The sequence below is a fragment of the Aricia agestis genome, chromosome 6 (genome assembly GCF_905147365.1).
Source record: "Aricia agestis chromosome 6, ilAriAges1.1, whole genome shotgun sequence".
Classification (NCBI taxonomy): Eukaryota; Metazoa; Arthropoda; class Insecta; order Lepidoptera; family Lycaenidae; genus Aricia; species Aricia agestis.
This window is the reverse complement of record NC_056411.1, coordinates 11,507,436-11,534,134: the sequence shown is the minus strand read 5'-3', so window position 1 is coordinate 11,534,134 and position 26,699 is coordinate 11,507,436. Positions and strand designations below refer to the sequence as shown.

The following is a 26,699-nucleotide window of genomic DNA, read 5'->3' as shown; positions in this document are numbered from 1 at the left end:
ACGTGAGGTGTTTTTTTTTTTAACCCCCCCCCCCCCCCTCCCCTCCTGGTGAGATTTCGTGAGATTTTATTCAATCCCCCCTCAACCCCAAAACTCACGTGAGATTTTTCATAATGTGGGTTTCTTATAAGTATAAACGTTTGGTTTGACAGTCAGTACTCAGTAGATTTTCTTTCGAACGAATTTGTGAATGATCTTAATCGTATAACGATACCGCTTACGATTACATCTTAAGCATACGTACAATCTGGATAAAATGGACCAAAATAGTATTATTTTGTTGAGAAAAAACGTGAGATTTTCCAAGACCCCCCCTCTCCCCAACGTGAGATGAGATGAGATTTGACTCGACCCCCTCCCCCCTCTGTTTAGAGGGGGGAGGGGGTCGTACCTTACGTAATTTGTGGACGCCCCCTAACCCATCTTTACGCACAATATTGTTACTCATAAAATATTAAGTTAAATAAAAATATGAATGCAAATTATAATAATTAATCCCACGTTAGCGTGTTCGAGTATAAAAAGCGGATTCAAAATGTACTGAAGCATTCGTAATCCGAACGTTTTGCGATGGAGTCGATTCCGAAGAATTCTGTACTGGAATTTCATCCGGACACTTTACAGTATATCAGGAAACAGTACGACCTGGATGAACGAAAAATCAACGAATCTATTGACATCTTGGAGGAGTGGATGAAGAAACAGGAGCATTTCGTGAAGAAAAGTTTTCGTAAGTTTTTAAGGCGCTTGTTCAATTTAAATAGGCTAGTAAAATTTATAAGAGACAGATAACACTCATTTGAAATTGATAATCTAAATTCTAAGTAAGTAAATAAAAGTTATAATCAAAAAACTTTTTGAAAAAAAAGCTTTTACTTAAATACTCTAAAAAGAAGTAAATAAATCTCCTTAATTATTTTAACCTCAATATAATATTATAGTTTATACAATTAACATGATAATAAAAGCTTGTCAAGATTTGTAAATAAACTAGTACCAATTTAACTGAGTCAACAGCTAATATTACATTTATTAGATAGTTATTTTAATAAATTTATTAAATACTGACAAATTCTCTCTCGCGACAAGCTTTTATTATCATGTAAATTGTATAATATATTGAGGTTATAACTTAATAGTAAAATTATTTAAGGAGAAATTTATTTTCTTCTTTTTAGAGTAATTAAATAAATTAAAAAATATATATATAATATTTTTTTTAGTTATCTCTGTCTAGAATTCGTGATGGCTGAACTGATTTGGCTAATTTTAGTCTTGAAATATTCGTGGTAGTCCAGGAAAGGTTTATATTAGGAGAACAGAAATACGACGTTTACGGGTCCATGTAAAGGGTTTACTAATATTATAAAATATTGTGAAAGTATATCTATCTATCGGTCTGTGTCTGTCTGCTCTTAACGATAAAAGCGCTGAAGCGATTTCAATGAAAATTTCTACGGAGACATTTTTGAGTCCTGAAGAAGGACAAAGTATTATATTATTATAAAATAAAAGATATAGGGCAGGGGTCACCAAATGGCGGACCGCGGTCCGCATCCGGACCCATTGTGTCTGGACCAAGCATGTTCGAAGATGAATTTCGTAATAAAAATAAATTTAGGTCTCAACTTACTGATCTCCAGGATTTAATGTCAATAGCTTGCACCAATTTCACTCCAAACAAGCAACAAATATTGTCACATTTCTCGTTGATAATATGTAAATAAGTACCTTTGTAATTTCCGTAATTACATTGTTTTTTTATGTGTGGACCGTGAGGGTCATTTCATTTCTTAAAATGGACCCCGAGCGAAACTAATTGGTCACCCCTGATATAGGGTATCCGTGCTATAAATTGTCGGTGAAATGAAGTTAAGGCCAAACCTAGTCTATACTATCTATATCTATACTCTATACTATAATATTATAAATGCGAAAGTATCTCTGTCTGTCTGTCTGTCTGTATGTCTGTCTCGCTTTCACGCCAAAACTACCGAACCGATTGTAATGAAATTTTGTATACAGATAGTCTAAAGCCTGAGAAAGGACATAGGCTACTTTTTAACTGAAAAAAAGGGTTGTAAGGGGGTGAAAATGCGTAAATTTGTTCAAATTAAGTTGGTTCCAAAAATTCATAATAGATGGCGCCGTGCGTCTCCTACGTGGTATCATCTTATATTCAGGTTTCGATTTTTTTCGATTGTTATATCTATTCTACGGTATTAAATAAATCAGTACTTTATCTATGCAGTGACGTAACCTTAAACCTATTAATGATAAATAGTTATGGGTAAAGTTGTGTAATTGGGGGGCTAAATAAGCTTTAAAATTTGGCATAAAATATGAAGTTTAATTAAAAAAATGAAATATTATGTGCACACTGCTCAGCTGTTTTGATTTAAGGGGTACCAGGGTTTTTTTATAAAAGCTTTTGACACCAATTTTGTTGACATCGCGCGCTATAAACTGAAGTCCACGCGGACGAAGTCACGGGCAACAGCTAGTACTTAATAAATCTTATGAAAACAATAAAAAGAACGTCATAATATCAAGGAAACCACTAACACTAACTTTTTCCTGTCTCATACTTTTCTAGCCCGTGAATATTTAGAACGTATGCTGGTTCATAATAAGGGGTCCGTGGAAAAATGCAAGAGGAAACTGGACAGGCTGTGCACGCTCCGGACTTTGCTGCCAGAGTTCTTCCAAAATATCAATGCGCGTGACATCAAACAGGATGTCAGGTAAGTGCGGTATTTCATACGTATATTTAAAGCTGATCGGCAAAAATTAAGACATTATATAGTTATTGTAAAATAAAATTAATATTTTCCTGATAAAAAAATTAATGGACGTATAGCGTATGGCGTCAGTTTTTAGGGTTCCGTACTCACGTAAAAACTTGATCCTATTACTAAGACTTCGATGTCTGTCCGTCTGTCCGTCTATCTGTATGTCTCCAGGCTGTAACTCGAGAAGGAGGTAATAGCTAGAGAGTTGACATTTTCACAGATTATGTATTTCTGTTGCCGCTATAACAACAAAATACTAAAAACAAAATAAATTAAATATTTATGGGGGCTCCCATACAACAAAAGTGATTTTTCAAACATGTTTTGCTCGGTATCAATTATGACAACAGATTGGCACTTGAAATGTTCACAAAGTACTCAGTTGTATTTATACTTTAATAATTAATAACAAAATTTAAATAAAATTAATAATTAAGGGGGGTCACATACAAAAATCACATTTTTTTACTATTTTTGCTCTATATTGGTACGGAACCCTTCGTGCGCGAGTCCAACTCGCACTTGGCCGATTTTTATAATTACGGCGACAGCGGTAACAAATAACATAATTTACATATTTGGGTCATTAATATTTAATTAATAATTATATAATGCGAAGTTCTTAATTACTATCTATTGAAGTTTGATTTACGCAGTAATTATGAGTAGTATTATATTAGTATATTTTAATAAACTGTGGTGTGGTAGTCGTTTTAGCTGGCTCTCCTTACCAAGGAGTACGTACTCACTTGGTAACTTTCTCTACTGGTAGTAGCTCAGTGTTATTCGCCGCGGGCAACACCTAATTAATTATTATTATTCAGTGCACCACGAAACTCTTTACTCTCTTCTTTTTCGGGATAAAATAGAGTGTAACTATTACTATGCCAAATTAAAGAAAAAAACCGTTTATTTATTTTTAGTGTTCATGTGACGAACATAAATACACACTTGCAAACTTCTGCCTGTAATATTTGGGTAAGGTTTGATATATTATATGTTAATTGCTCAAATATTTAACGACTTTTGACAGAGGAGAGCCCGGGCGCGCACTAGCGGCCAAGCCGCAGCTGCCAGGCCGCGGCGGCCATGGAGAGAGCTACCTCAGTATAAAACCGCCATAGACCACGCGCACCTGGCCGCAACGCGGTCAGCGGCAACACCATACGTTTTCGATGGCCGCTGCACCTAGCCGCCGCGGCCTGACCGCTAGTGCGCGCCCGGGCGGTTTATTACAGACACGGCACTTGTTGACGGCACGCGTCGACGGCAGTCGCTTGATTTCTTTTGACACTTGTCGACGGCTGTCGGTGACTGCTGTCGACGCGTGCCGTCGACAAGTGCCGCTCGACTGTAAGGGCACTTAAGATTACTTCAGATGCAGTTTTCCTTTTCAGCTACGACCATCTGCTGCCAAAGATGACGCCTGACTACTGCCGAGTCGAAGTGTTCAAGCTTCGAGACTCCAAATACAATTTACAAGACATAAAGCAGCATTTGAACCTTTTCGTTCTTGTAAGTAGCCTTCTAGAGCAGGGGTCACCAATCAGTTTTGCTCGGGGTCCATTTTAAGGAATAAAATGACCTTCGCAGTCCACACATTAAAAAAATTACTATGCAAAGTTTACAAATCAATGAAAAGTGTCAATTTCTGTAGCTAATTATCTCTCTGATGTTAGGAGTGAAATTGGTGTAAGCTATTGGAATTTAATCCGGAGATGTTCATCGAGACCGAAATTTATTTTAAAAAGTTATAATCTTTGAAAATGCTTGGTCTGCACACAATGGGTCGGCGGTCCGGATGCGGACTGCGGTCCGCCATTTGGTGACCCCTGTTCTAGAGGATTTGCGAATTGCGATACATTCTAAGTATGGAGTGTAGATGGAGGAGAACTATCTCTGTATGTAAAAAGTGTCCGCTGAATTAGGGTGGCGCTACCGTAGCAACAGGGTAAATTTTAAATCATTTAGCAGCTTTTATTTCAGCTTTTTAAGGTTATATTTTTCAAAATATATTGGTATTAACCCAGTAATTCTGTGACTCGGCTATTCAGCTAACTTCAAGTTATATTTTGTCAGCAACGGCTACATTCATTCCATAAATCCATACCCTTTGCTGCAGCTAGCGCCACTTTTGTAGGATTTTTCAACTGTTATTTACTGCATACAGCTGGACACTTTTTCAAATATCCCCATATAAGATAGTTCTCCTTCATCTACCCTCCATAATTCTAAGCTATTGCAAAGCTTTTATCGCGGGCTTCGGGCGCGGCAACGTTGTGCCGGTCGGTGCGACGTTGCTAGACTTCGGCACGGTGTTTGTGTGCATGCGACCAGACGTAAGCGTAAAAAGCGGCCAAGTGCGAGTTGGACTCGCCCATGAAGGGTTCCGCAGCAGTAATAAGGTTTATTTTAATGAAATTAAAAGGTTTTTGATTTATTTTTATATTATAGTTGATTTAATGAAAATTAATTTAAGGTTTACCATTTATGACGTATAAAAAAACTACTTGCTAGATATCGTTCAAACCAATTTTTGTTGGTAGTTTTTATAGTAATGTACGTCATATATTATTTTTAGACTTATCATGCACCTACTTTGGAAGTTAGAGGGGGGGGGGGGGGGGACACAATTTTTTTCCACTTTGGAAGAGTCTCTCTCGCAAACTATTCAGGTTACAAAAACATTATAGAAGAAACTTCAATATGATTTTTAAAGACCTATCCATAGATACCCCACACGCATAGCTTAGATGAAAAAAAAAATGTTTTTATTGGTTTAAGGTTTACCATTTATGACGTATAAAAAAAACTACTCGCTAGATATCGTTCAAACCAATTTTCTTTGGTAGTTTTTATAGTAATGTACATCATGTATTATTTTTAGACTTATCATGCCCCTACTTTAGAAGTTAGAAGGGGGGGGGGGGGCACACATTTTACCACTTTGGAAGAGTCTCTCTCGCAAACTATTCAGTTTAGAAAAAAATTACACGAGAAACCTCAATATGATTTTTGAAGATCTATCCATATATACCCCACACGTATAGGTTAGATGAAAAAAAATTTAACTAGACGGAAAAGGTTGTAACGACACTTTGAGATTTTATTTTTTTTAAGATTTATATACCATTTTGTAGGCATCATTAATATGTGCATTCATGCCGAATTACAGCATTGTAGGTCCTATCGTCTCTGAACAAAACCGCGGACAGACAGACAGATGAACAGACAGACCGAAACTATAAGGGTTCCTTGTTGACGGAACCCTAAAATTCATCACATCTTGTTGCCGCCTCATACTCAAATGTGACCTTCAATAGTTACACTTTATTTCTATTAAAAATCTTAGTTTGCGTGTCCACTCTAAGCCCTAAGTGGGCAAATATATAACATAAAGCAACAATTAACACTTACCTTGTAACAACCATTGTAATTAAATTCTATTTATGTTATGAGGAAAACCGTGATCTTTTTTCTAGCCATTTATCGGCTCGATCTGACCTTTTGAGTCAAAATGAATCTAGTAACAAAACACGTGCGCAAAACATGTGTTTTAACAAATTTGATTAGAATTTAATGCAAACTTAATTTATTTAACGCAACTTAACGCAAACTTAATTTATTTAAACGTTTGAATAAAGTTTGCGTAGTGTGCGTTAACTTTGTTGTAAACCGACTGTAGAGTTCTCTATTTAACCGACTTCCAAAAAACGAGAAGGTTATATATTCGGCTGTGGATATATATTTTTTTTGTATGTTCGACCACTACTCCGCCGTTTGTGAACCGATTTTCAAAATTTTTGTTTTGTTATATTAGGTTTCACTCCAGTTTTCACAAAAGTGGTGATCTGACTATGGGATCCATGAGTAATCGAGGAAACTCCTCAAAATTTATATGGAAACATATGGTGATTTTGGTTTTATGAGAAGCATCCTAAGCATAATATGCTACCAAAACGCAAGATTTTGTACCAAGGTATACTATGGTTCCGAAGAAGAGCCCCCGGCCAAAACAATAACAAACCCAATCCTGAAAGTCCAAAAGTAGGTTAGGTTAGGTTGGAACTTGCCAGTTCCAAAAGTTTCAAATATTCTGTCAGAGAACTAAAGATTCAGCTATCTGGTACCGACTTCAAAATGATGAAGATTGAGTACAGAAATAGTTGAAGTTTAGCCGAATTCGGAAAAAGGCACTATTAGATAGGAAAAATTATTTAATACTTTTTAGTTCATATTATAAGGATGTTATTATTGTTTTTACCTTGGAAGTCGGTTTTAATTTTTTGTTAAAAATAATAATTATTATAGACTATTTAGTGTAGACTTACTACCGGACCGGAATCGGAGCGTACGGAGCGAATTTGTTACTTCGTATTGATTTGTATGGTACTGCGTGCACTGGATCGGCATTTCTGAGTCTGATAACGGTATTTGTGCTGATGACGTCATCCGCAGTGAACGCTTCATTCGATCTTCGAACTTTTTAAGTTCTGACGTGTTTGCGATGTGTGATAGGCGATGACAGTTGCTTCACAAAACCCTAAATTACCGATGCTGAATCCGAATGCAGTGGACGCACCCCACCACCATCACACCACCATTTTGCAAATGACGACGCTCCGTCCGCGGCTCCGATTCCGATCCAGTGGACGTGCAGCTTTTCTTTGTAAACCAGCCTTGCTTTGTTTCATTTTCATTCAATTTATACGTTTTATTCGTTCTAAGGATCCATTTTATCGTTCTAGATCTCAGACTACCTACAAGTGTACGACTATTGCAATGGCGTAATTTACTTCGGAGACTGGAGGGATGCGAATCCAATAGAATATGCCATGTCCGTGAATTTCTCAGACTTTCGTAAAGCTTTAGACATTGCTTTTGTAAGTATACATCCGTTGTTCCGTACTATATGCGCGTAATGTCTGCTGTTACAATGATGTTTTATTAAAGATGGCGTATGCTCATACAAAGCGGTCCTCAGAATTTGTTCCTGTACGACATATAAATACCTACCTCTGGTATATCTATAAATTACAACAATGAATGCGACAGATAATACGTTACGAATGATATAGAAAAGGATTGCTATATATTTTGAGTTGTACATCGGCACGCATGCGCGATTATTCTGTCACACGATTATCTGTCCTTATCACGCTGCAGTTGTCGTCCGTATTTTCTATCCTTTTTTAGTTTAATTTTTTGCATTAAATAATTTGTCGATAATGTTGGAAAATATCCAAATAAAAATTAATTACTAGATGTTTTCATGTACTTACTTACTTGTGGTACGTAACTTTTTCATCCTTTTTTACCTTATAACTATAATTTTTGCATTTCCTAAAAACGCAGCTTGGCATTTTAAGTCAAAAACTATGAATCAGTCCCTTCTTTTGAATTAGTTGCATGTTGGCAGCGAGTGAGCGACGAGGTGTCATGTTAGAATATCATTGGTGACACAATGATATTCTAACGTGACACCTCGTCGCTCACTCGCTGCCAACATGCAACTAATTCAAAAGAAGGGACTTAGCTTCATTTGGCCGTATCAGACTGTACGCGCTAGTGCGATATCTAACTTTTTTTTATAATAGAATATCATAGGCTGGTTAGCATAGAAAAGTCTTTGGAATTACTGGAGCAATTTCGGTGAATTTTGTCACAGATATAATAATCGGCAACCCTTTAGTGGTTTAGAGCGTGGCCCTTAAGTGGAGGTCGTGGGTTCGATTCCCGCGTTGGAAACATGTATTATTTCCATGTTTGGTTAAGACAATGCAGGCTGATCACCTGATTGTCTGACAAGTAAGATATACCATGCGTCGGATTGCCATGTAAAAATCTATCCTGCGCCTGATCTATTGCCATTCGTGTCGGTCGTCCGTCGCCATCCCACTGGGTTATGAAAGTAAAGGAATAGAGAGTGATTTTGTGATTATTTTAACGTTATATGAAGTTCTGCGTGATGGAAGTCGCGGACATAATCTAGTATTTAAATCATTGTTTAGACTCTAGGCCTTAGAACTAAATAACTCCCCTTATCATATGCCTCTTTCCTAAGCATAATATTTAACTTAGCGAATGCATTTTAGGAAGGATACAGCATGAGGATACGAGCGATCCACCTGTTGACTGGATCCAAGGCGCTCGACGCATTTGTAGCACTGTTCAAACAGGTGGTCAGCCCCAAAATTGGCAGTAGAATAATGACGCATAAGAGTATGGAGACGGTATACCAACATATACCCAAAGATATACTGCCTGCTGAATACGGCGGAACGGCGAAGCCGATCATAGAGCTGCACGGTGAGTCTGCAATACAATATAATCCACAACACCATATAAAATATTTATCATGTTCCAAGAAATTGATTCATAGGCAGTTGATAGACCCACGTAATTTAGTCGGATTGTGCCAATTCAATATTAATCGTGATAAGACGGCTGGGTTTGAATTTACGCGACCAAATTATGTAGGTCCGCTATCTGCATGGGAATCAACTTCTCTGATAGTATTAATATTGCTTTCAGAGTAAGGTAAGAGTTACTAGTATTAGACCGAGAGAGAGAGGGAGCCAAAAGCTGTGGTCACATTGGTCTAGCATTTTTGAAAAAACGACCCTATATTCAATTGATTTTTAGTAGAGATGTTCCGATCATGACTTTGGCCGACTAGCCGACTAGCCGATTAGTCGGTTGCAAAGAAGCCGACTAATCGGCCGACTAGTCGGCCAAGCCGATCATGGTTTCGGATGTTTCCGCAAGGCTTCGCTTACTGCTGATTCACGGGTAAGTCGCATATGCCGCCTGCGAACGTGTCGGATCGTGTTTAGGTTATGTTAACGTCATGATACAGTTGATGGTTTGCAGGATATATTTTTACTGCAATCACTAATCATGTGTAACATAATAATTACCTATTTCGTTAGCCCATCAACTCCCAAGTGGCGCCCGGGTGCCGCATAACAATTGAAAATCTATTGTGTCTGCAATTCCCACGATCGAGGTATTAATACAAAATGCGTGTATTTTATTTGAATGAGAATAAGTTTTAAGCTATTGCATAGCTTTTATCGCGAGCTTTAAGCGCGGCAACCGAATCTAGTTAATTTCAAAATAATCAAGTTTTTTCTTAAATGTATTATCAATAACAGTAAAATAATAGGAAGCCGGATAGTCGGCGGTTTTTGCCGACTATTCGCCGACTACAAAAGTGGCCGGATAGTCGGCTTTACCGACTAGTCGGCACATCTCTAATTTTTAGTAAAGATTGGGAACAATATTAATTTTGGCCTCTAAAACTATTTCAATTGAAAAAATTAACCAGGCAAAAAATTTTCATTCCTTGTGTGAAAAAACTACCTAGCTTTTAACTTTTTTTAATTTATTTACTAAGTCAAACATAGATGTAAATATACAATTTTACTTAATATTTAAACATCATTTAAAACCAAAGAAAAGATGTACCATTTTACCATCACTTCCAAGTTCCATTCTTCTTATATTAGGGTTTTCAATGTACTATCAGAGAAGTTGATTCCTATGCAGATGGGGGACATAAGTAATTTGGTCGCGTTAAATCAAACCCATACGACCGATCACAGCTTACATTGAATTGACGTAAGCCGACCATATTATATGACGTAGGTCTGTCAACTGCCTAGGCATCAATTTCCTACATGGTACTATGTGCTCTTATTCTCTGGGGCTAATGGGCTATGCTACATATGAATTATTTTTTATAATATTATCTTTGTGTTTAATATGCTTGGAAATTAATATAATCCGTTCTAATCATACCTAATTAAATAGAGGATGTAAATAAAATAAAATTTATTTTATTGCGCAAATGACAATACATAAATTAAATAAATATTAAATTATGTAAATTCGGCACTTAAATGGTGTTTAATTGTTTATTTCAGAGAATATAATAAACGGTTTGGCCGACGAAGAGTTCATAAAGTATAGACAAAGCATCAACGAAGCTCGCACGGACGAGAATTATCGACCGAAGGATATTTTCAACGAGTACATGGGGATGCCCGGGACCTTTAGAAATTTGACTGTCGATTAAATATTTGGAGTTTGGACATAAAATTAGTTTGGTGTCTAAAAACTGTTTGGGAGTAGACAAGTGTTTCGCCCTAAAATAAATTGGGTTTCGGCAATGATATTCTATGTTACTAACGTAACTAGATTGGAAGTTTACGGTAGCAACGCGTCGCCACTTCGAAGATGCCTGCAGGCATATCTCCCATACATAATGACATAACGAATATATGACTTGACATTGTCTTTTGAACAAAAAAGTGGTTACGCATTTCTGAGAATCTTTTGTAAGACATTGCTACTCTAGTATTTTAGAAACTCATTGGGTTTCGGAAAACATTCAGCTTTAAAATTCTATACTTTTAAATGAGGATAAATTATTATTATTGGGATTACCATAGAGTTTGGTGATGTTTTGTGCACTGCTGCACTTAGAAATATTTAATGATAACTCAACTATAATAAAGAGTGGATTTTGTTTTGTGATATCAAAATATTCATTAAAATTGAGTAATTATTAAATATCTCCGAGAGCGGCAGTAGGTGTTGATGTTAGTTTTAAGAATGATTTTGTTTGCAATAACTGAATTTACATAAATTAAATATTAATGATTACTTTGTAAGTTGGAATTTCATTACCTACCCGACTTTATCATGTGGCTTACAAAAAATGTAGTACCTACTTATCAGTTCTGAATTACCATATATTTTATTTATTTCATAGCAAATCCACGTACTCAGAATAAGCAGGGTGTGTGTGTTCCTTAGATTTAGTTCACGATGAAAATAGCAGCGCCGATAAAGCATTTTTTTTTGTGGTTTGCTACTGCTCAAGCGTCATGAATTTTCCATACAAAAGTGAAAATAAAGTTCGCTCTGCGAATTTCACAGCGAACCCATGCACGCCAAAGTAAATTATCGCTTAGTTTTGTAACACCCTGAATATCAAATTATAGTTAGGACTTAGGTTAGGAAACGAAGCACCAAATGTGCTGCTCGCCAGTTCTGGTACTTAAACTTGGCTTGCCACGTTCCCGCGTGTCTAGATACAATTTTGTTTGGCAAGCTACGAATAATAAAAACTAAGGAAACGTAACTCCCATACCCTGATGCGGGGAATTCACTACCGGGCTGCCCGCGGGCCGCCCGGTCTGGCACAAGTCTGCCGCTTGCCCCTATTGAACACACACAGAACAGGCAAGTCAGTCGAATAGATAGAGGGGTGCAGCTCGGTCGTGGACTCATGGACTCAATCTTCTTTGTAACAAATGATAGATCAGCATCGGCATTGATTTGTTTGGATTTTTCAATAAGTTCGCTGTATTAGCGGCATTAGGTAGATCGGTGTTCATAATATAATCCTTGCTTTTAACTTTCTACAAAGAAGGATACGGTAGACAGGTAAATGGAAATAAACGAATGTCAAAATTGTTTTTGTCCCTCATTAGTCTCATTACTAAGTTTAGTGTTTGTATTTTTTACAATAATATTTTAAGTGCACTCCAGTAGTCCAGTCGCTCTCCAAGGCGCGAATGACGGCGGGCCGCCCGTCGCGACCATTCATGTACAGACTTGCCCGTGCCCGCGCGGGAAAAATGCGATCTCGCGGGCAGGCCGCGGGCACGGGCCAACGGGCATGTCTGTGCCCGTACCTAGGAATTGACGAGCAGACATGCGACAGACCTGCCCGTGACGGGCGGCCCGTAGCGGGCGGCCCGGTAGTCAATTCCCCGCTTTACCGTTTTAATGCTTTTGATTCAAAACAACTTGACGCTACCGCTTCACAGTCGCCTAGTAGGTTTGAACAAAGCAATTTGGTTCCTTTCGTACTGTCATGTAACGACATTCTATTAAGTATACCGCTCAAGGCCACCTAAATATTGCAAATGTAAAATGTGTACATAAGGTACCTGACACATTTTTGACAAGTATTGTAGAGCATGTTTTTTGACGGAGTTACTTTTCGTTTCTATTATTCGTTGATGGCAAAATTTGTCAGCTTTCAGGCAAAGAAAAACGGATCGAAATACGTTCATTTATTCCGCTAAGCCGCCACGATGCCACGGACAGACACACAGACAAACAGACACAATTCATACACCATTTTATAATCAACGTCCAACTCTGTTTAAACATAGTACCTGGATGACCGAGCTTTGCTCGGTATAGCAAACACTCATTGACTTCGTGTTACTTAACAACGCCATCTGCTGGAATAGCTTTAGCTGTTGTTGTGTCGTTAAAGTAATTAGTTGCTCACAAAATAGCATTATTATTCGCCAATAGATGTCAGAAAGAGTCATATTTTTCGGTTTATCGATTATCGATAAAACACGAAGACATTTTGTAAAATGATTCCTAGCTAGATCGATTTATCGCCCCCGAAACCCTCTATATACTAAATTTCATGAAAATCGTTGGAGCCGATTCCGAGATTCCAATTATAAATATACAAGAATTACTCATTTAAAGATATAAGATTTTACACTGAAAACCAAAACCATTAATATTATGTCAAAGTGACCGCGCTCCACGCTCGTTGAACTCTAACGTAGGTACTGAGAAGAACTTGTTGTTTTTTTTCAGGTTTTTTATTGCTTTGTATGAATTAATATTTTAAAATCTCGTGTATTATGTATTAAATTTATATAATAAACAGGTATTTTTGCAGTATAGCAGAGCAAGGAAAACCAAAAAGATGTAAACAATTTGTTGTATTCTTTTATTCTGAATCTCTAGTTCCTACATACAATAACTTTTACAATAAGATTTAAAAAGTATCTGTTTTCACCTTTACCGGAAAATAATATAATTAGATATTTCTTATTATAATAATTTGCTATAAGTATAATATCATGCTCAACTTTATACTAATCGATACAAGAACAGGTGCCTGCTCTGCCTACCTGCCTGCCCGCTGCCTCTAAAATGTCATTAACCGACTTCCAAAAAGGTTATATGTGCTGCTGTGGATTTTTTTTTTTTTGAGGCAGTGGTCATGCCTCAGGTCATGCACTACATTTTGGCGGGGGATCCATGGATTGTAAAAGACGCATTAGCCATATCGAAACAGAAGAACTTAGCAAGCAAATAATAGACGTAGTATGATTATCAGATTATGCCGCGCAAGATATTTGTGTGGGACGTCTTGCAAACCAGTTAAATCCATACAAATTTAGAAATGCATCTATGCGTCGCGTTCGGTCTGAATTGACCCTTAGTGTATAAACACACTAAGCCGAATTAACACGGCCGCAATTCGGCATGATTATTTACGCTTACAATGCGCTACGCATACAACATAACGCAACGTAATTTCGGCATGGTGTGTCATCAGCAATATAAAATACATTGCAGGCGTTATCATGCCGAACATCGACCGCGTTTTTTCGGCCTATTGTGTTTAGACACTTATGTGTGCGAAGGTTTAATCAACGTTCAAAGTCCTAAAGGTACCAGGTAGTCCCAAATACTCCTCATTAAACTTGGCCGCGAGCCGCCTGTCCTCGTTGGTGCGCGCCTTCTTCATATCTTCAAAATACTGCGTGAACTCCGCCGAACCCAGCTCCCTAAATAAGTCATCTGAAAGGAACACAAGAATTATTCTGTTAAGAGGATTCCACACCGCCATTTTTTCCATACAAACGTTGTCCCCTGTTTCCTCCCTGGATAATGCTAGTAGAGTTATAATTTTTTTCCTGAATATCTACGGCCACTAATACAATGTACCTATGTTTTCTTTTTTTTTCATAATTTAATTATTAAATAAGACTAGCTGTTGCCCGCGACTTCGTCCGCGTGGACTTCAGTTTATAGCGCGCGATGTCAACAAAATTGGTGTCAAAAGCTTTTATAAAAAAACCCTGGTACCCCTTAAATCAATACAGCTGTGCAGTGTGCAGTACTTCATTTTTGTATGTTAAACTTTATATATTATGCCAAATTTTAAAGCTTATTTAGCCCCCCAATTACACAACTTTACCCATAAACTATTTATCATTGATAGGTTTAGCCCCAATTTCACCAACGTCTGTTAGTGTTAACAGCTTGTTAAAATATCCTGTCTTCTCTTTCATTCATATGAAAAACGAAACAGCTAACGTGATACTAATTCGAGCATTAACTTTAACAGTCGTTGGTGAAATTGGTCTTAAGGTTACGTCACTGCCTGCACAGATAAAGTACTGAGTTATTTAATACCGTAGAATAGATATAACAATCGAAAAAAATCGAGACTTGTAAGATGATACCACCTCTTATAGAAAGACTTTTGAGCAAGCGTCAGCGCGATGTAGAAGACGCACGGCGCCATCTATTATGAATTTTTTGAACAAATTTACGACCCTTACAACCCTTTTTTCCAGTAAAAAAGTAGCCTATGTCCTTTCTCAGGCTTTAGACTATCAGTATACAAAATTTCATTACAATCGGTTCGGTAGTTTTGGCGTTTGGCGTGAAAGCGAGACTGACAGACAGACAGACAGACAGAGATACTTTCGCATTCATAATATTAGTACAGATTATGTGCACACTGCACAGCTGTTTTTGGTTATTTTGATTAATTAAGGGCCGCGCTACACCGGAATGGCAGCGGCGAGGCGAGCACTTTCAGCGCTGCCATTCCGGTGTAGCGCGGCCCTAAGAGGGGTACCACTTACCAGGGTTTTAAAAAGTTTTTAAATTTGACACACATTTTGTTGACACCGCGCGCTATAAACTAAAGTCCACGCGGACGAAGTCGCGGGCAACAGCTAGTTATGAATAAAAACAATAATATATAATAAAGTAGGTATGATTAGTTCTGTTATAATAATGAAGTAAAAAATAAAGCGCCATCTGTTTTCATATATTAGAATTAAAATGTAAAAATATTTTCTGGATGGAATATAGGCCAACACAACACACTCGAACTCCTTAGAAATGCAGTAGGATTTCTATAAGATAAGATAGATTGATTATTATTATAGCAAGTGATAATATTATTAAACATAATATTCTAACGTATTAAAAACTATAAACAAAAACATAATAACTAATAAGTATGATTAGTTCTATGTTACAACGAAGTAAAAAAAAGCGCCATCTGTTGAATCGTATTAGAACTAAAATGTTCATTGCATCGCGTCGATATATTTCTGGATTTTTTATAATATTATACATAAAATATATTTAAGATTTTTGAAATATTATTTTAATACACATCCAAGACCCAGGAACATTGAAAACTTTTTGTTCCGCCTGCGGGACTCGAACCCAGGACCCCCGGGATGAGCGCTGGCCACGCGCAATGCGAAGTAATTTTCATCGATATTTTCATGGAAATAAGATATTTTCCCACATCAAAATGTAGCCTATGTCCTTTCTCAGACTCTAGAATAACTGTGTACAAAATTTCATTGCAATCGGTTCAGTAGTTTTGGCGTGAAAGCGAGACAGACAGACAGACAGACAGACAGACAGACAGACAGACAGACAGACAGAGATACTTTCGCATTTATAATATTAGTATAGATATAAACGTTCAAAAACCCAAAAAAATGGCCAGATTTTCCACTGTGTTCAAACGTCCAGAAAACAGATTTGGATAGATTATACAAAAAAAGCAAAACGTAGGAACACAGCTCAAGCCTTTTTTTAATCTTTAATGAAAAAAGTACTTAAATCGGTTAAGTTTTGGAGAAGGAATCAGGGGACAAAGAATCGTTGATTTTCTGGATTTTCTGCAGTTGTCTCTATCGCGTTCTGCGGTATAGGCTTGAGGTAAGGGAGACAGCTATAGATATTACACGTACTTTTTTTTCATTTCTCTAGCCGCTGTGGTATCCTCTTCTGTTAAGAGGATTCCACACCGCCATTTTTTCCATACAAACGTTGTCCCCTGTTTCCTCCCTGGATAATGCTAGTAGAGTTATAATTTTTTTCCTGAATATCTACGGCCACTAATACAATGTACCTATGTTTTCTTTTTTTTCATAATTTAATTATTAAATAAGATATAAACGTTCAAAAACCCAAAAAAATGGCCAGATTTTCCACTGTGTTCAAACGTCCAGAAAACAGATTTGGATAGATTATACAAAAAAAGCAAAACGTAGGAACACAGCTCAAGCCTTTTTTTAATCTTTAATGAAAAAAGTACTTAAATCGGTTAAGTTTTGGAGAAGGAATCAGGGGACAAAGAATCGTTGATTTTCTGGATTTTCTGCAGTTGTCTCTATCGCGTTCTGCGGTATAGGCTTGAGGTAAGGGAGACAGCTATAGATATTACACGTACTTTTTTTTCATTTCTCTAGCCGCTGTGGTATCCTCTTCTGTTAAGAGGATTCCACACCGCCATTTTTTCCATACAAACGTTGTCCCCTGTTTCCTCCCTGGATAATGCTAGTAGAGTTATAATTTTTTTCCTGAATATCTACGGCCACTAATACAATGTACCTATGTTTTCTTTTTTTTTCATAATTTAATTATTAAATAAGATATAAACGTTCAAAAACCCAAAAAAATGGCCAGATTTTCCACTGTGTTCAAACGTCCAGAAAACAGATTTGGATAGATTATACAAAAAAAGCAAAACGTAGGAACACAGCTCAAGCCTTTTTTTAATCTTTAATGAAAAAAGTACTTAAATCGGTTAAGTTTTGGAGAAGGAATCAGGGGACAAAGAATCGTTGATTTTCTGGATTTTCTGCAGTTGTCTCTATCGCGTTCTGCGGTATAGGCTTGAGGTAAGGGAGACAGCTATAGATATTACACGTACTTTTTTTTCATTTCTCTAGCCGCTGTGGTATCCTCTTAAGCATTCGTGTACTATCCCACAAAAATTACGTATGGAGTTATGAATGCAGTTATGTTTTTACGTTAGATATGTAAAATTTTAGAACGTAACTGCATTCAAAATTCAACAAAAAATAATGTTTGTGGGTTAGGAGTTAGGACACAAATGCTATCCATTCATCATAGTGAATTAATTAATAATTTAAGGTAGAGGAAGTTTTTTGTGATTGTCATTTATGCAACAAAAACTAAAAATGATTATTATCTGAGGTCCGAGTTATCTAAATATCACGTCCTCTTTTAAGTAGTTTTAACTAGTTAATAGAATCATGCGTTACTTTGCGTAAATCCCTTAAGTATATTATTATTATTTTCAGCAATATTCCACGTAATAAAATTTATTTCGCGGAATGTTGCTAAAAATAGTAATTAATAAGTATACTAAATTTTTAGTTTTAATTAAGTAACTTTCCTCAATATAAATTATCGCTAATTGTATCTGTTTTAAAATACAATAGGTATCTTCTCTATTATAAACACGAAAACGGAAAAATTTAATTACACTGACTAATGTGTTACGCAGTCTACCGCTACCAGTCGTATTGAGTCAATGGAGTCAACAATAAGCCATTGCGGTGTACGTAATGGCAGCGGCGAGGCGAGCACTTTGAATGTCATATGATTTTAAACTTTATCTTCATTGTTGTTATACATAGGGCCTCTTTTACCATCGATAGACGAAATCTAACCAAAAAATCTGTTTCATCTAAGTCCATGAAATAATCAACACGTGATTTAAAGTCACGAGGTCTCGATGTTAGGTGCAAAGTATTATGGTCCAATTCATCTAATTGGTGATTAATTAAATCATATAAATCCATTTCTGATAAGAGATAAGCAAATTAAACCAACGAATACTATACTCAAAACTCACAATGAGAAATAAAATCTGTGATTGTATTTTAACCGTCAAGTAAACTCGCTAATTGACAGATGAAGTGTCAAGTAAGTTACTTGACAGTTTAATATTAGGTTAGTGTTACTCGAGGGTCGTGAAATTGACACATGTAGTTACTGGCGAGTAGTCTACTCGACACTTTACTTGAAGGTGGTGAAAGAGGCCCATAGTATCGCTTGAAAAATCTACGACCGCCCGTGGCCGCTCGTGACCGCAATTTCTCAAGCAAAGCTTAGAATCTTATGACACTGAAAGTGCTCGCCTCGCCGCTGCCATTCCGGTGTAGCACGGCCCTAAGCTTCAGCCTAAGGGTCAATTCAGACCGCACCGCAACGCGTAGATGCATTTCTTAATAATTTGTATTGAATTTACAGCCTTGCATGCCGTCGAAGTCTGTCAAATCCATGCTAATAAGTAATAATGCATATACCCGTCGCGTTACAGTCTGAATTGACCCTTACACTGCCTCATTTATTAAATCGTCATCCTTTTCACTCACCACGAAGTTCCGGTATACTCTTATCATTCCCACCGTACTCCGCAGGCAGAATGTCCTTCGGGAACACATCATAGATGGTCTCCAAGGACTTGTGATACTGTATTCTGCTCGCTATCTTAGTGCTGAACACTTGTTTCAGGAACATCACTAAGTAGTCCACACTTTTCGACTCCGATATTATGTGCAGACCCTTTATTCTGAAGCAGTACCCATCCTAGAATAAGTAAGTGTACTGGTACAATAATTTGTCAGTATAATTTTTTTTTTAAGAAGGCAGGTCGCTGTGGCCCTGATGTCACTGCGACCCATGAGGATCTATTGTGACTCCTTCGCACTAGACTATCATCCCCAACCCAATACTGCTCATAAATTGAACGATATGGTATAATTATTATAGAGGTAGATAATATTTTTGTCGTACGTAATATTATGTATTACCAGGGAAATTGATGTAAAGGCAGACGTCGGTCCTACGCTATTTGGTTGAGTTGACGTGACATATCGGCCAGGCTTGACATAACCCGACGAAATTATATAGGGTAAATGACTAGCAGGAGTATAAACTTAATTGAAAATAGGAGGATTCACTTAAATTAAGAAGGTTCTAAAAGCTATATCCGGCTGTGAAATCTGCATGTCCAAAAAAAATAAAAAAATACAAATATTCTTACGATGGATACGTCCATGATTTTTTTGAAGTTGATCAAGTTGGAGGCGTTGGCAAATTCCAAAATGTCGGACTCCCTGCAGTCCACCAGGTACCTGATACCCGTGATATAGTCGTGCGCCTGCACGTACTCGCATAGCTGAAACGTTCAAATGCTGACTACATTTGGCAGGGCCGGATTTATATGCCACTTTAATTTTACCGCCCTCTGTACGAACTCTGCCGCCATCCTAGGAGCCGCCGCCCGCCCTAGGAAGCCTTAGGACGCTGCCACCTATACACCGTGGCCTATACATAAATCCAGAGCTGATATTATTAGGTTTAGAGGTCTTGACTGAAGAATAAGTTCCAGACTTTTCTTCAACTTCCAGATTTTTCCAGATAATCACCTCAGAATACGAAATAAGGCTTGTCTTTGCTGTACTTTACGAGTAATATTAAAATATATTCAAAGCTGGCCTCTACAGCTGTTACGATAGTACCAAAAAATAAAAAATATATAAACTTCTTTTCAACTTAGAAGAACCCGGGCCATCTTTCGAAATAGCTATTTTACTTTACATTTTTACAAATATACATAAGTATTTAGTAACTAGATGACGCCCGCAACTCCGTTGCGCCAAAATTAGTTTATCGCGCGAGAACCGTACATTTTTCCGGGATAAAAAGTATCCTATGTCCTTTCCCGGGTCTCAAAGTATCTCCATGCCAAATTTCAGCAAAATCGTTTCAGCGGTTTGGGCGTGAAGAGGTAACAGACAGACAGACAGACAGACACACTTTCGCATTTATTATATTAATATGGATTGAAAGAATTGTTTGCTACTTACATAAATGAAGAATTTATAGTAATCCATGAGTCTCTCAGTCTCGAATTTGTTCCCGAAACACTTTACAATTATGACTCTACCATAGTCTGGGGTCATCTTAGGTAGCAGTGCGTTTGTGCTGCAAGAAAGATGCATAATATTATACGTGGGAGAGTCATGCTTCCGCACGAACAGGCCGGCTCGACCGGAGAAATACCACGTTCTCACAGAAAACCGGCGTGAAACAGCGCTTGCGCTGTGTTTCGCCGAGTGAGTGAGTTTACCGGAGGCCCAATCCCCTACCCTATTCCCTTCCCTACCCTCCCCTATTCCCTTCCCTTCCCATCCCTACCCTCCCCTATTACCCTATTCCCTCTTAAGAGGCCGGCAACGCACCTACAGCTCTTCTTATGCTGCGAGTGTCCATGGGCGACGGAAGTTGCTTTCCATCAGGTGCTCGTTTGCCCCCTTATTTCATAGAAAAATATATATAATGGATTATATTAGTAAATATTATTTCAAAAGAAAATTCTAAACTTCTTAATCGAATGCTTCTCTTTATTATTGTTGATTTATTCTATACCAATAAAGGGTGTAACAAAAGTAAGTAATAATACTTTAGGGTGTGTACGTGTTCCTCGTAGAACTTTGAAAGTTCACTTTGAAAGTAGCAGCGCAGAAAGACCAATTTTTAACCGACTTCCAAAAAACGAGGAGGATATAATATGTTCGGCTGTGGATATTTTTTTTTTGGATGTCGACCACTACTCCGCCGTTTGTGAACCGATTTTCAAAATTTTTGTTTTGTTATATTAGGTTTCACTCCAATTTTTTCTTCACTTTTGTATGTAATGGGGAAACTCGTGAAAAGTATAAGCGCCCTTACCTACTATTTAGGCGCTTGCCCATACGTACCACATAATATTATCACTTAGTTTTGTTACATTCTGTATAGATAAAATAATCTAAAAATTTGGGTAAGTGGGTTAAATTACAATTTATTTCATTACAATTATAAATAATTATTGATCAAGGAGTTTTTAATCACTGCTCCTTGTGCAATTACATTGTTGAATACTGTGCGTGTCTAGGACACATAAATATGTCAACTAATAAAAGACAACTGTAACTATTGGTGTTGTTTTTATAACTTTTATTGTATTTTGCCGCTTTAAGCGACTCCGAGCAAAACGCAAGCAATCAAAAGTTAACTATAATATTATCCTTTCTCTTGATCAACGCTATAGCTAAGCCACGTTTTTATGAGCCCATAATATGACCCTAACTCGACTACATACATTAACCTAGATCTCAAAATCTGTAAGGTCTAGAAAACTGATTTTTTGACACAAGTAACTTCAGTTCATAAAGATTAAATGCTCAAGACGAAAACACGATTACTCAAAAAGTACTCGATAGTTTCTTTTTTACAAAAAACCTTGTTTTAGACACATTTTTGCTTGGATCTTCGAAGTTTGCTGTTTTTTCTTTAATATTTTTTTAATATATAAAAAGGTATTGATAAAACCTAAATTTGCTCAAAACACTTTTTTCATAATCATTACAGTTCGTCTTTTATTCAAGTAAAACTAACTCGGCGATGATTCCGCGCCGTCCTTTTTCACCTGGCATATGAAAGACGGGCGTGAGTGTGAAGAGAGAAGGACGATGTTTGATTTTTAGAGTCAGGTGAGCTCTTAAGCCACTTTGTAATAGCAAACCGTTACAACTTACAAGCTCCTCCGAGACTCCTCCGACTCCGAGCAAAATGGCAGCAATTCAGCAGTAGTCTACTCTACAGTGTATGTTTCGAAACCGGGTTAGTTTCAAAGCATTTTCAGTGCAAACAAAAACAAACCTTCTTATTATTACTTACAACATTTTGTAGGCTTCATAGTTTTTGATGCTGAGGTTGCCGTAAAAATCTGGCAGTAGAGTTCTAAAGGTACACGCGCGGTCCAGCTTCCTCTTGCATGCTTCTAACGAGCCTTTGTTGTTGATGATGATTCTCTCCAGGTAGGTTCGCGCTGGAGAATATTTGTATTAATAAAATCTAGATATACTATATATAGTATATCTATGCACGTCGCTCTGGTCGCCCAGTTATGTATACATAACTGGGCGACCAGAGCGACGTGCATCTTTGATATCAAAATTTATTGTAAACGCTTTATATTATATTAACTATACATATTATATTATATACTTATTTGTTGTAATCTTAGATACATTGTTACATGATACATCGGATACGGGGCAAATAAATATCCTTGTTATAGCAAAATAAAAGACCAGCCTTAGTAGACAAGTGGCAAGCGATTATCGTAAACGCTAACAAAATATTATAATATTGCGATTTGACTTAAGTCATCGCTTCGCTAGCGAATACCACAGAGTACTATAATACTGGCGTAACGAATACTAATGTCAAATCCTATACGTTTTGTGGCGTTGGCTTTTACGATAATCGCTTGCCGCTTGTCTAGGCCCTCTGGGATCATCTGAATTCTGAATCGACAAAATAAATATTATTATACAACTTGGTCATGCATGTCGCATATCGCAACTCGCATACCAGCCGACTACCGCGTCCACAGTAATTTTGACTGAGTTGTATGAGTTTGACAGGGTCAATTCAGACCGTAACGCGACGCGTAGATGCATTTCTAAATTTGTATGGATTTGACAGACTTTAATTGCTTGAGACGTCATGCAAGTCTGTCAATTCAATACAATTTATGTAGAAAATAGAAATGCATCTACGCGTCGCGTTGTGGTCGGAACTTACCCTGATATTTCAAAGAATGTGTACTTACGGAACGTCTTGACAACAAAATGTTCTTGCTTCTTCAGCCATTCTTCAAGAATCTCTATAGCCTCGTTCATTCTCCCCGGTCCGTCCAGGTTATACTGTTTCCTGATAGCAGTCAGAGTATCAGGAATGTACTCTATGATGGGATTCTTTGGTAACACCTCCATTGCAAAAACGATGAAGATCGAAAAGAGATTTTACTTGAACGTGCTCGAAATCACATATTAAAATAAAATTTTAATTTCCTATTCAATATTATATAATGTTTAACCAGCTATTATAAAAATATTTATTTTCATACCTTCTTTCATTGCTGAAAATTAAAATTAATTGCGTTGTAACACCGCTTATGTGTTTTGTGATTTATTTTTCGTGTTTTTATATTATGCAAAAATTGCGCAAACTCACAAGTTTGTGAATTATCTTGGTAGTAAACATAATGTAGATTAAAAACATAATAACGGTCAGGTAAAATAACCTCTTTTTTTGAAGTCGGTTTAAAAAGAGGTAGTATATCTCTCTACCTCTTTCATTTGCATTACATCAAGTTATTAAAATTGAAAGCTGACATTCATAGTTGTATAATAATTAATAATAAACAAAAATAGGAAATTAATAACGTGGAAAGGAATGTTCGTATACTGAAGATTATTGGTGTATTTATTATAATTTTGTAATACTCTAAAAACGGTAAATTACGGCATCTCCGTAGGGGGAGCGCCTTAAGGTAGCACAACATACGTGGGAAAGTAATTATTCGGCACGAATGGGCCGGCTCAACCAGAGAAATACCACGTTCTCACAGAAAACTGGCGTGAAACAGTTTCGCCGAGTGAGTGAGTTTACCGGAGGCCAAATCCCCTACCCTATTCCTTTCCCTACCCTCCCATATTCCCTTCCCTTTCCATCCCTACCCGGGGAGGGTTACACTATTCCCCCTTAAAGAGCCGGCAGCGCACCTGCAGCTCTTCTGATTCTGCGAGTGTCCATGGGCGACGGAAGTTGCTTTCCATCAGGTGACCCCTTTGCTCGTTTGCCCCCTTATTTCATAAAAAAAAGAACAGCTACATGCGAGGTGTGGGTATTGATCCACTGTGCTTTAAATATCTCGCAAGGATAAAAACAGATTTTGTTGTGGTTTCATTGCCGAAAATTAAAATTAATTGCGTTGTATAAACACCGTTAATTATGTTTTGTGATTTATATTTTGTGTTTTTATTTGCACCAGCAAAAGTGCAAATAAAAACACAAAGCCTCTTGATTCGCAAATAGACTACAATGACGGAAATGTCGTATAAGCCCACTTGTTATATTTTATCATTTATGCTTCCAACGAAGTTCATACTTCAAGTTCCAGTAGCCCTAGCATGGCCACCAGTAGAAATGCGAAAGTATAGACTAGGGGTCACCAAATGGAGAACCGCGGTCCGCATCCGGACCGCCGACCCATTGTGTGCAGACCAAGCATGTTCGAAGATGATCTTCGTTCATTTTAGGACTTCAACATCTCTAGGATTTAATGTCAATAGGTTGCACCAATATTTCACTCCAAACTTCAGAGAGATTCATTCTCATCTCATCTCATAGATATCTAAATAAATACCTTTGTAATTTCCGAAAATAACTTTGATTAATAATTTCTTTTTAAAATGTGTGGACCGCGAAGGTCATTTCATGTCTTAAAACGGACCCCGAGCGAAACTAATTGGTGACCCGTATAGACTAACTGTGGAGATAAACTTAAGGTGCCGTTCCGATCTTTTTTCGTTCCGAAAAATTCAATTAAAATGCCACTTTATGATAGACAAGTAGATAGTCCTAAAAATTCAAATAATATCCAACTTTATGACATATACTAGTGTTTCATAAAGTGGCATTTTAATTGAATTTTTGTCGGTCGCGATTTGCCGCAGTAAAGATCGGAACGGCACCTTAAGTTTATGTCCGCAGCATGCTAGGGATACAGGAGAAAGGGATCGTTTCCGAAAAGCTGTAAGAAATTCGGCATTAGAGGTAAAATATCGGTAATACCAGACCCCAGTGGAGTTACCTACAAGTATAAGCAAATAACATGAGCTGACATAATATTATATTACATAATATTACTCGTATGTACCTACTTAAAAGGTCCAAAGGCGTGATGGACTTACAGTACATGAAGAGAAAATGTAAACTTGGTACGCGAAAAAATTATGTAAAAGCAACAAACAAAGGATATGGGCGAAAGGCCCATAACAGACGACCCTAATTATTGTAAAAAAAATCGGCCAAGTGCGATTTGGACCCGCGCACGATAGGTTCCGTACCATTATAGAGCAAAAATAGGAAAAAAATGTGTTTTTTCTATGTGAGCCCCCCTTGATTATTTATCTATATATATAAAAATCAATTGCTGTTCGTTAGTCTCGCTAAAACTCGAGAACGGCTGAACGGATTTATCTTATCTTGGTCTTGAATTATTCGTGGAGGTCTAGGGAAGGTTTAAAAGGTGAGAAAAATTCGAATAATTGCCGGGAAAATCCTCAAAACAGCATTTTTCTATTTCCCATACAAACGTTTTCTAAATAAAATGGAGAGTCAATTTGTAATTTATTACCGCTGCATAAAGTTCAAATTCGCGTGCGCGTTGGAGGACCTAATATCGCGTTCTGAAACTCAACTCATATTCATTATACAACCCGTGGCCCGCATTGGTCGGTACCGACACAAAAGCTACGTCTCGCATTTTTCAAATATTGTAATATCTTCAAAAATATTAATTTAAATCATACGCTGTAAAGGGTCATCTATACTAATATTATAATTGGGTAGAGTTTGTTTGTTTGTTTGTTTGTTTGAACGCGCTAATCGCAGAAACTACTGGTCCGATTTGAAAAATTCTTTTACTGTTGGATAGTCCATTTATCGAGGAAGGCTATAGGCTATATTTTATCACGCTAAGTATAAGAGGAGCGAAGAAATAGAGGAAAATGTGGAAAAAACGGGGGGAAATTATTTGAAAGGGCTTATTTGAACGCGCTAATTTCAGGAACTACTGGTCCGATTTGAAAAATTCTTTAAGTGTTAGATAGCCCATTTATTGAGAAAGGCCATAGGTTATATTTTATTATTCTATGACTAATAGGAGCGAAGAAATAGAGTAAAATGTGGAAAAAACGGGGGAAATTTTATGAAATTGCTTATTATCTTAAGATTCTTAAGAACTACTGGAGCAATTTTTATGCTATTTGCCAAACATGAAGAATAGAGCACGATAAGGGACATAGGCTATTTTTTTGCGGAAAAATGTACAGTTGCGTGAACTTCCTAAATTACGCAAACCAAGCCGCGCGG

The 26,699-nt window shown here is 37.2% G+C and overlaps 2 protein-coding genes across 2 annotated transcripts; one reads left to right on the top strand and one right to left on the bottom strand.

Moving 5' to 3' along the window:
• Window positions 1–504: 504 nt before the first annotated feature.
• LOC121727780 (alpha-tocopherol transfer protein-like) lies at window positions 505–10,881 on the top strand. Its single transcript, XM_042115772.1, has 6 exons — window positions 505–730; window positions 2,597–2,744; window positions 4,190–4,307; window positions 7,541–7,675; window positions 8,888–9,101; window positions 10,721–10,881. Exons 1-6 carry the CDS (start codon window positions 571–573, stop codon window positions 10,870–10,872), a joined length of 927 nt encoding a protein of 308 aa, XP_041971706.1. The 5' UTR covers window positions 505–570; the 3' UTR covers window positions 10,873–10,881.
• A 3,106-nt stretch (window positions 10,882–13,987) lies between these two features.
• On the bottom strand, window positions 13,988–23,533 carry LOC121728169 (alpha-tocopherol transfer protein-like). The gene is made up of 7 exons (XM_042116293.1): window positions 23,371–23,533; window positions 22,431–22,581; window positions 20,576–20,693; window positions 19,750–19,884; window positions 19,079–19,292; window positions 14,259–14,429; window positions 13,988–14,063 (listed from the first exon to the last, which is right to left on the bottom strand). The coding sequence occupies exons 1-6, from the start codon at window positions 23,531–23,533 to the stop codon at window positions 14,275–14,277; spliced, it is 936 nt and encodes a 311-aa protein (XP_041972227.1). The 3' UTR covers window positions 13,988–14,063; window positions 14,259–14,274.
• Between the last annotated feature and the right edge of the window lie 3,166 nt (window positions 23,534–26,699).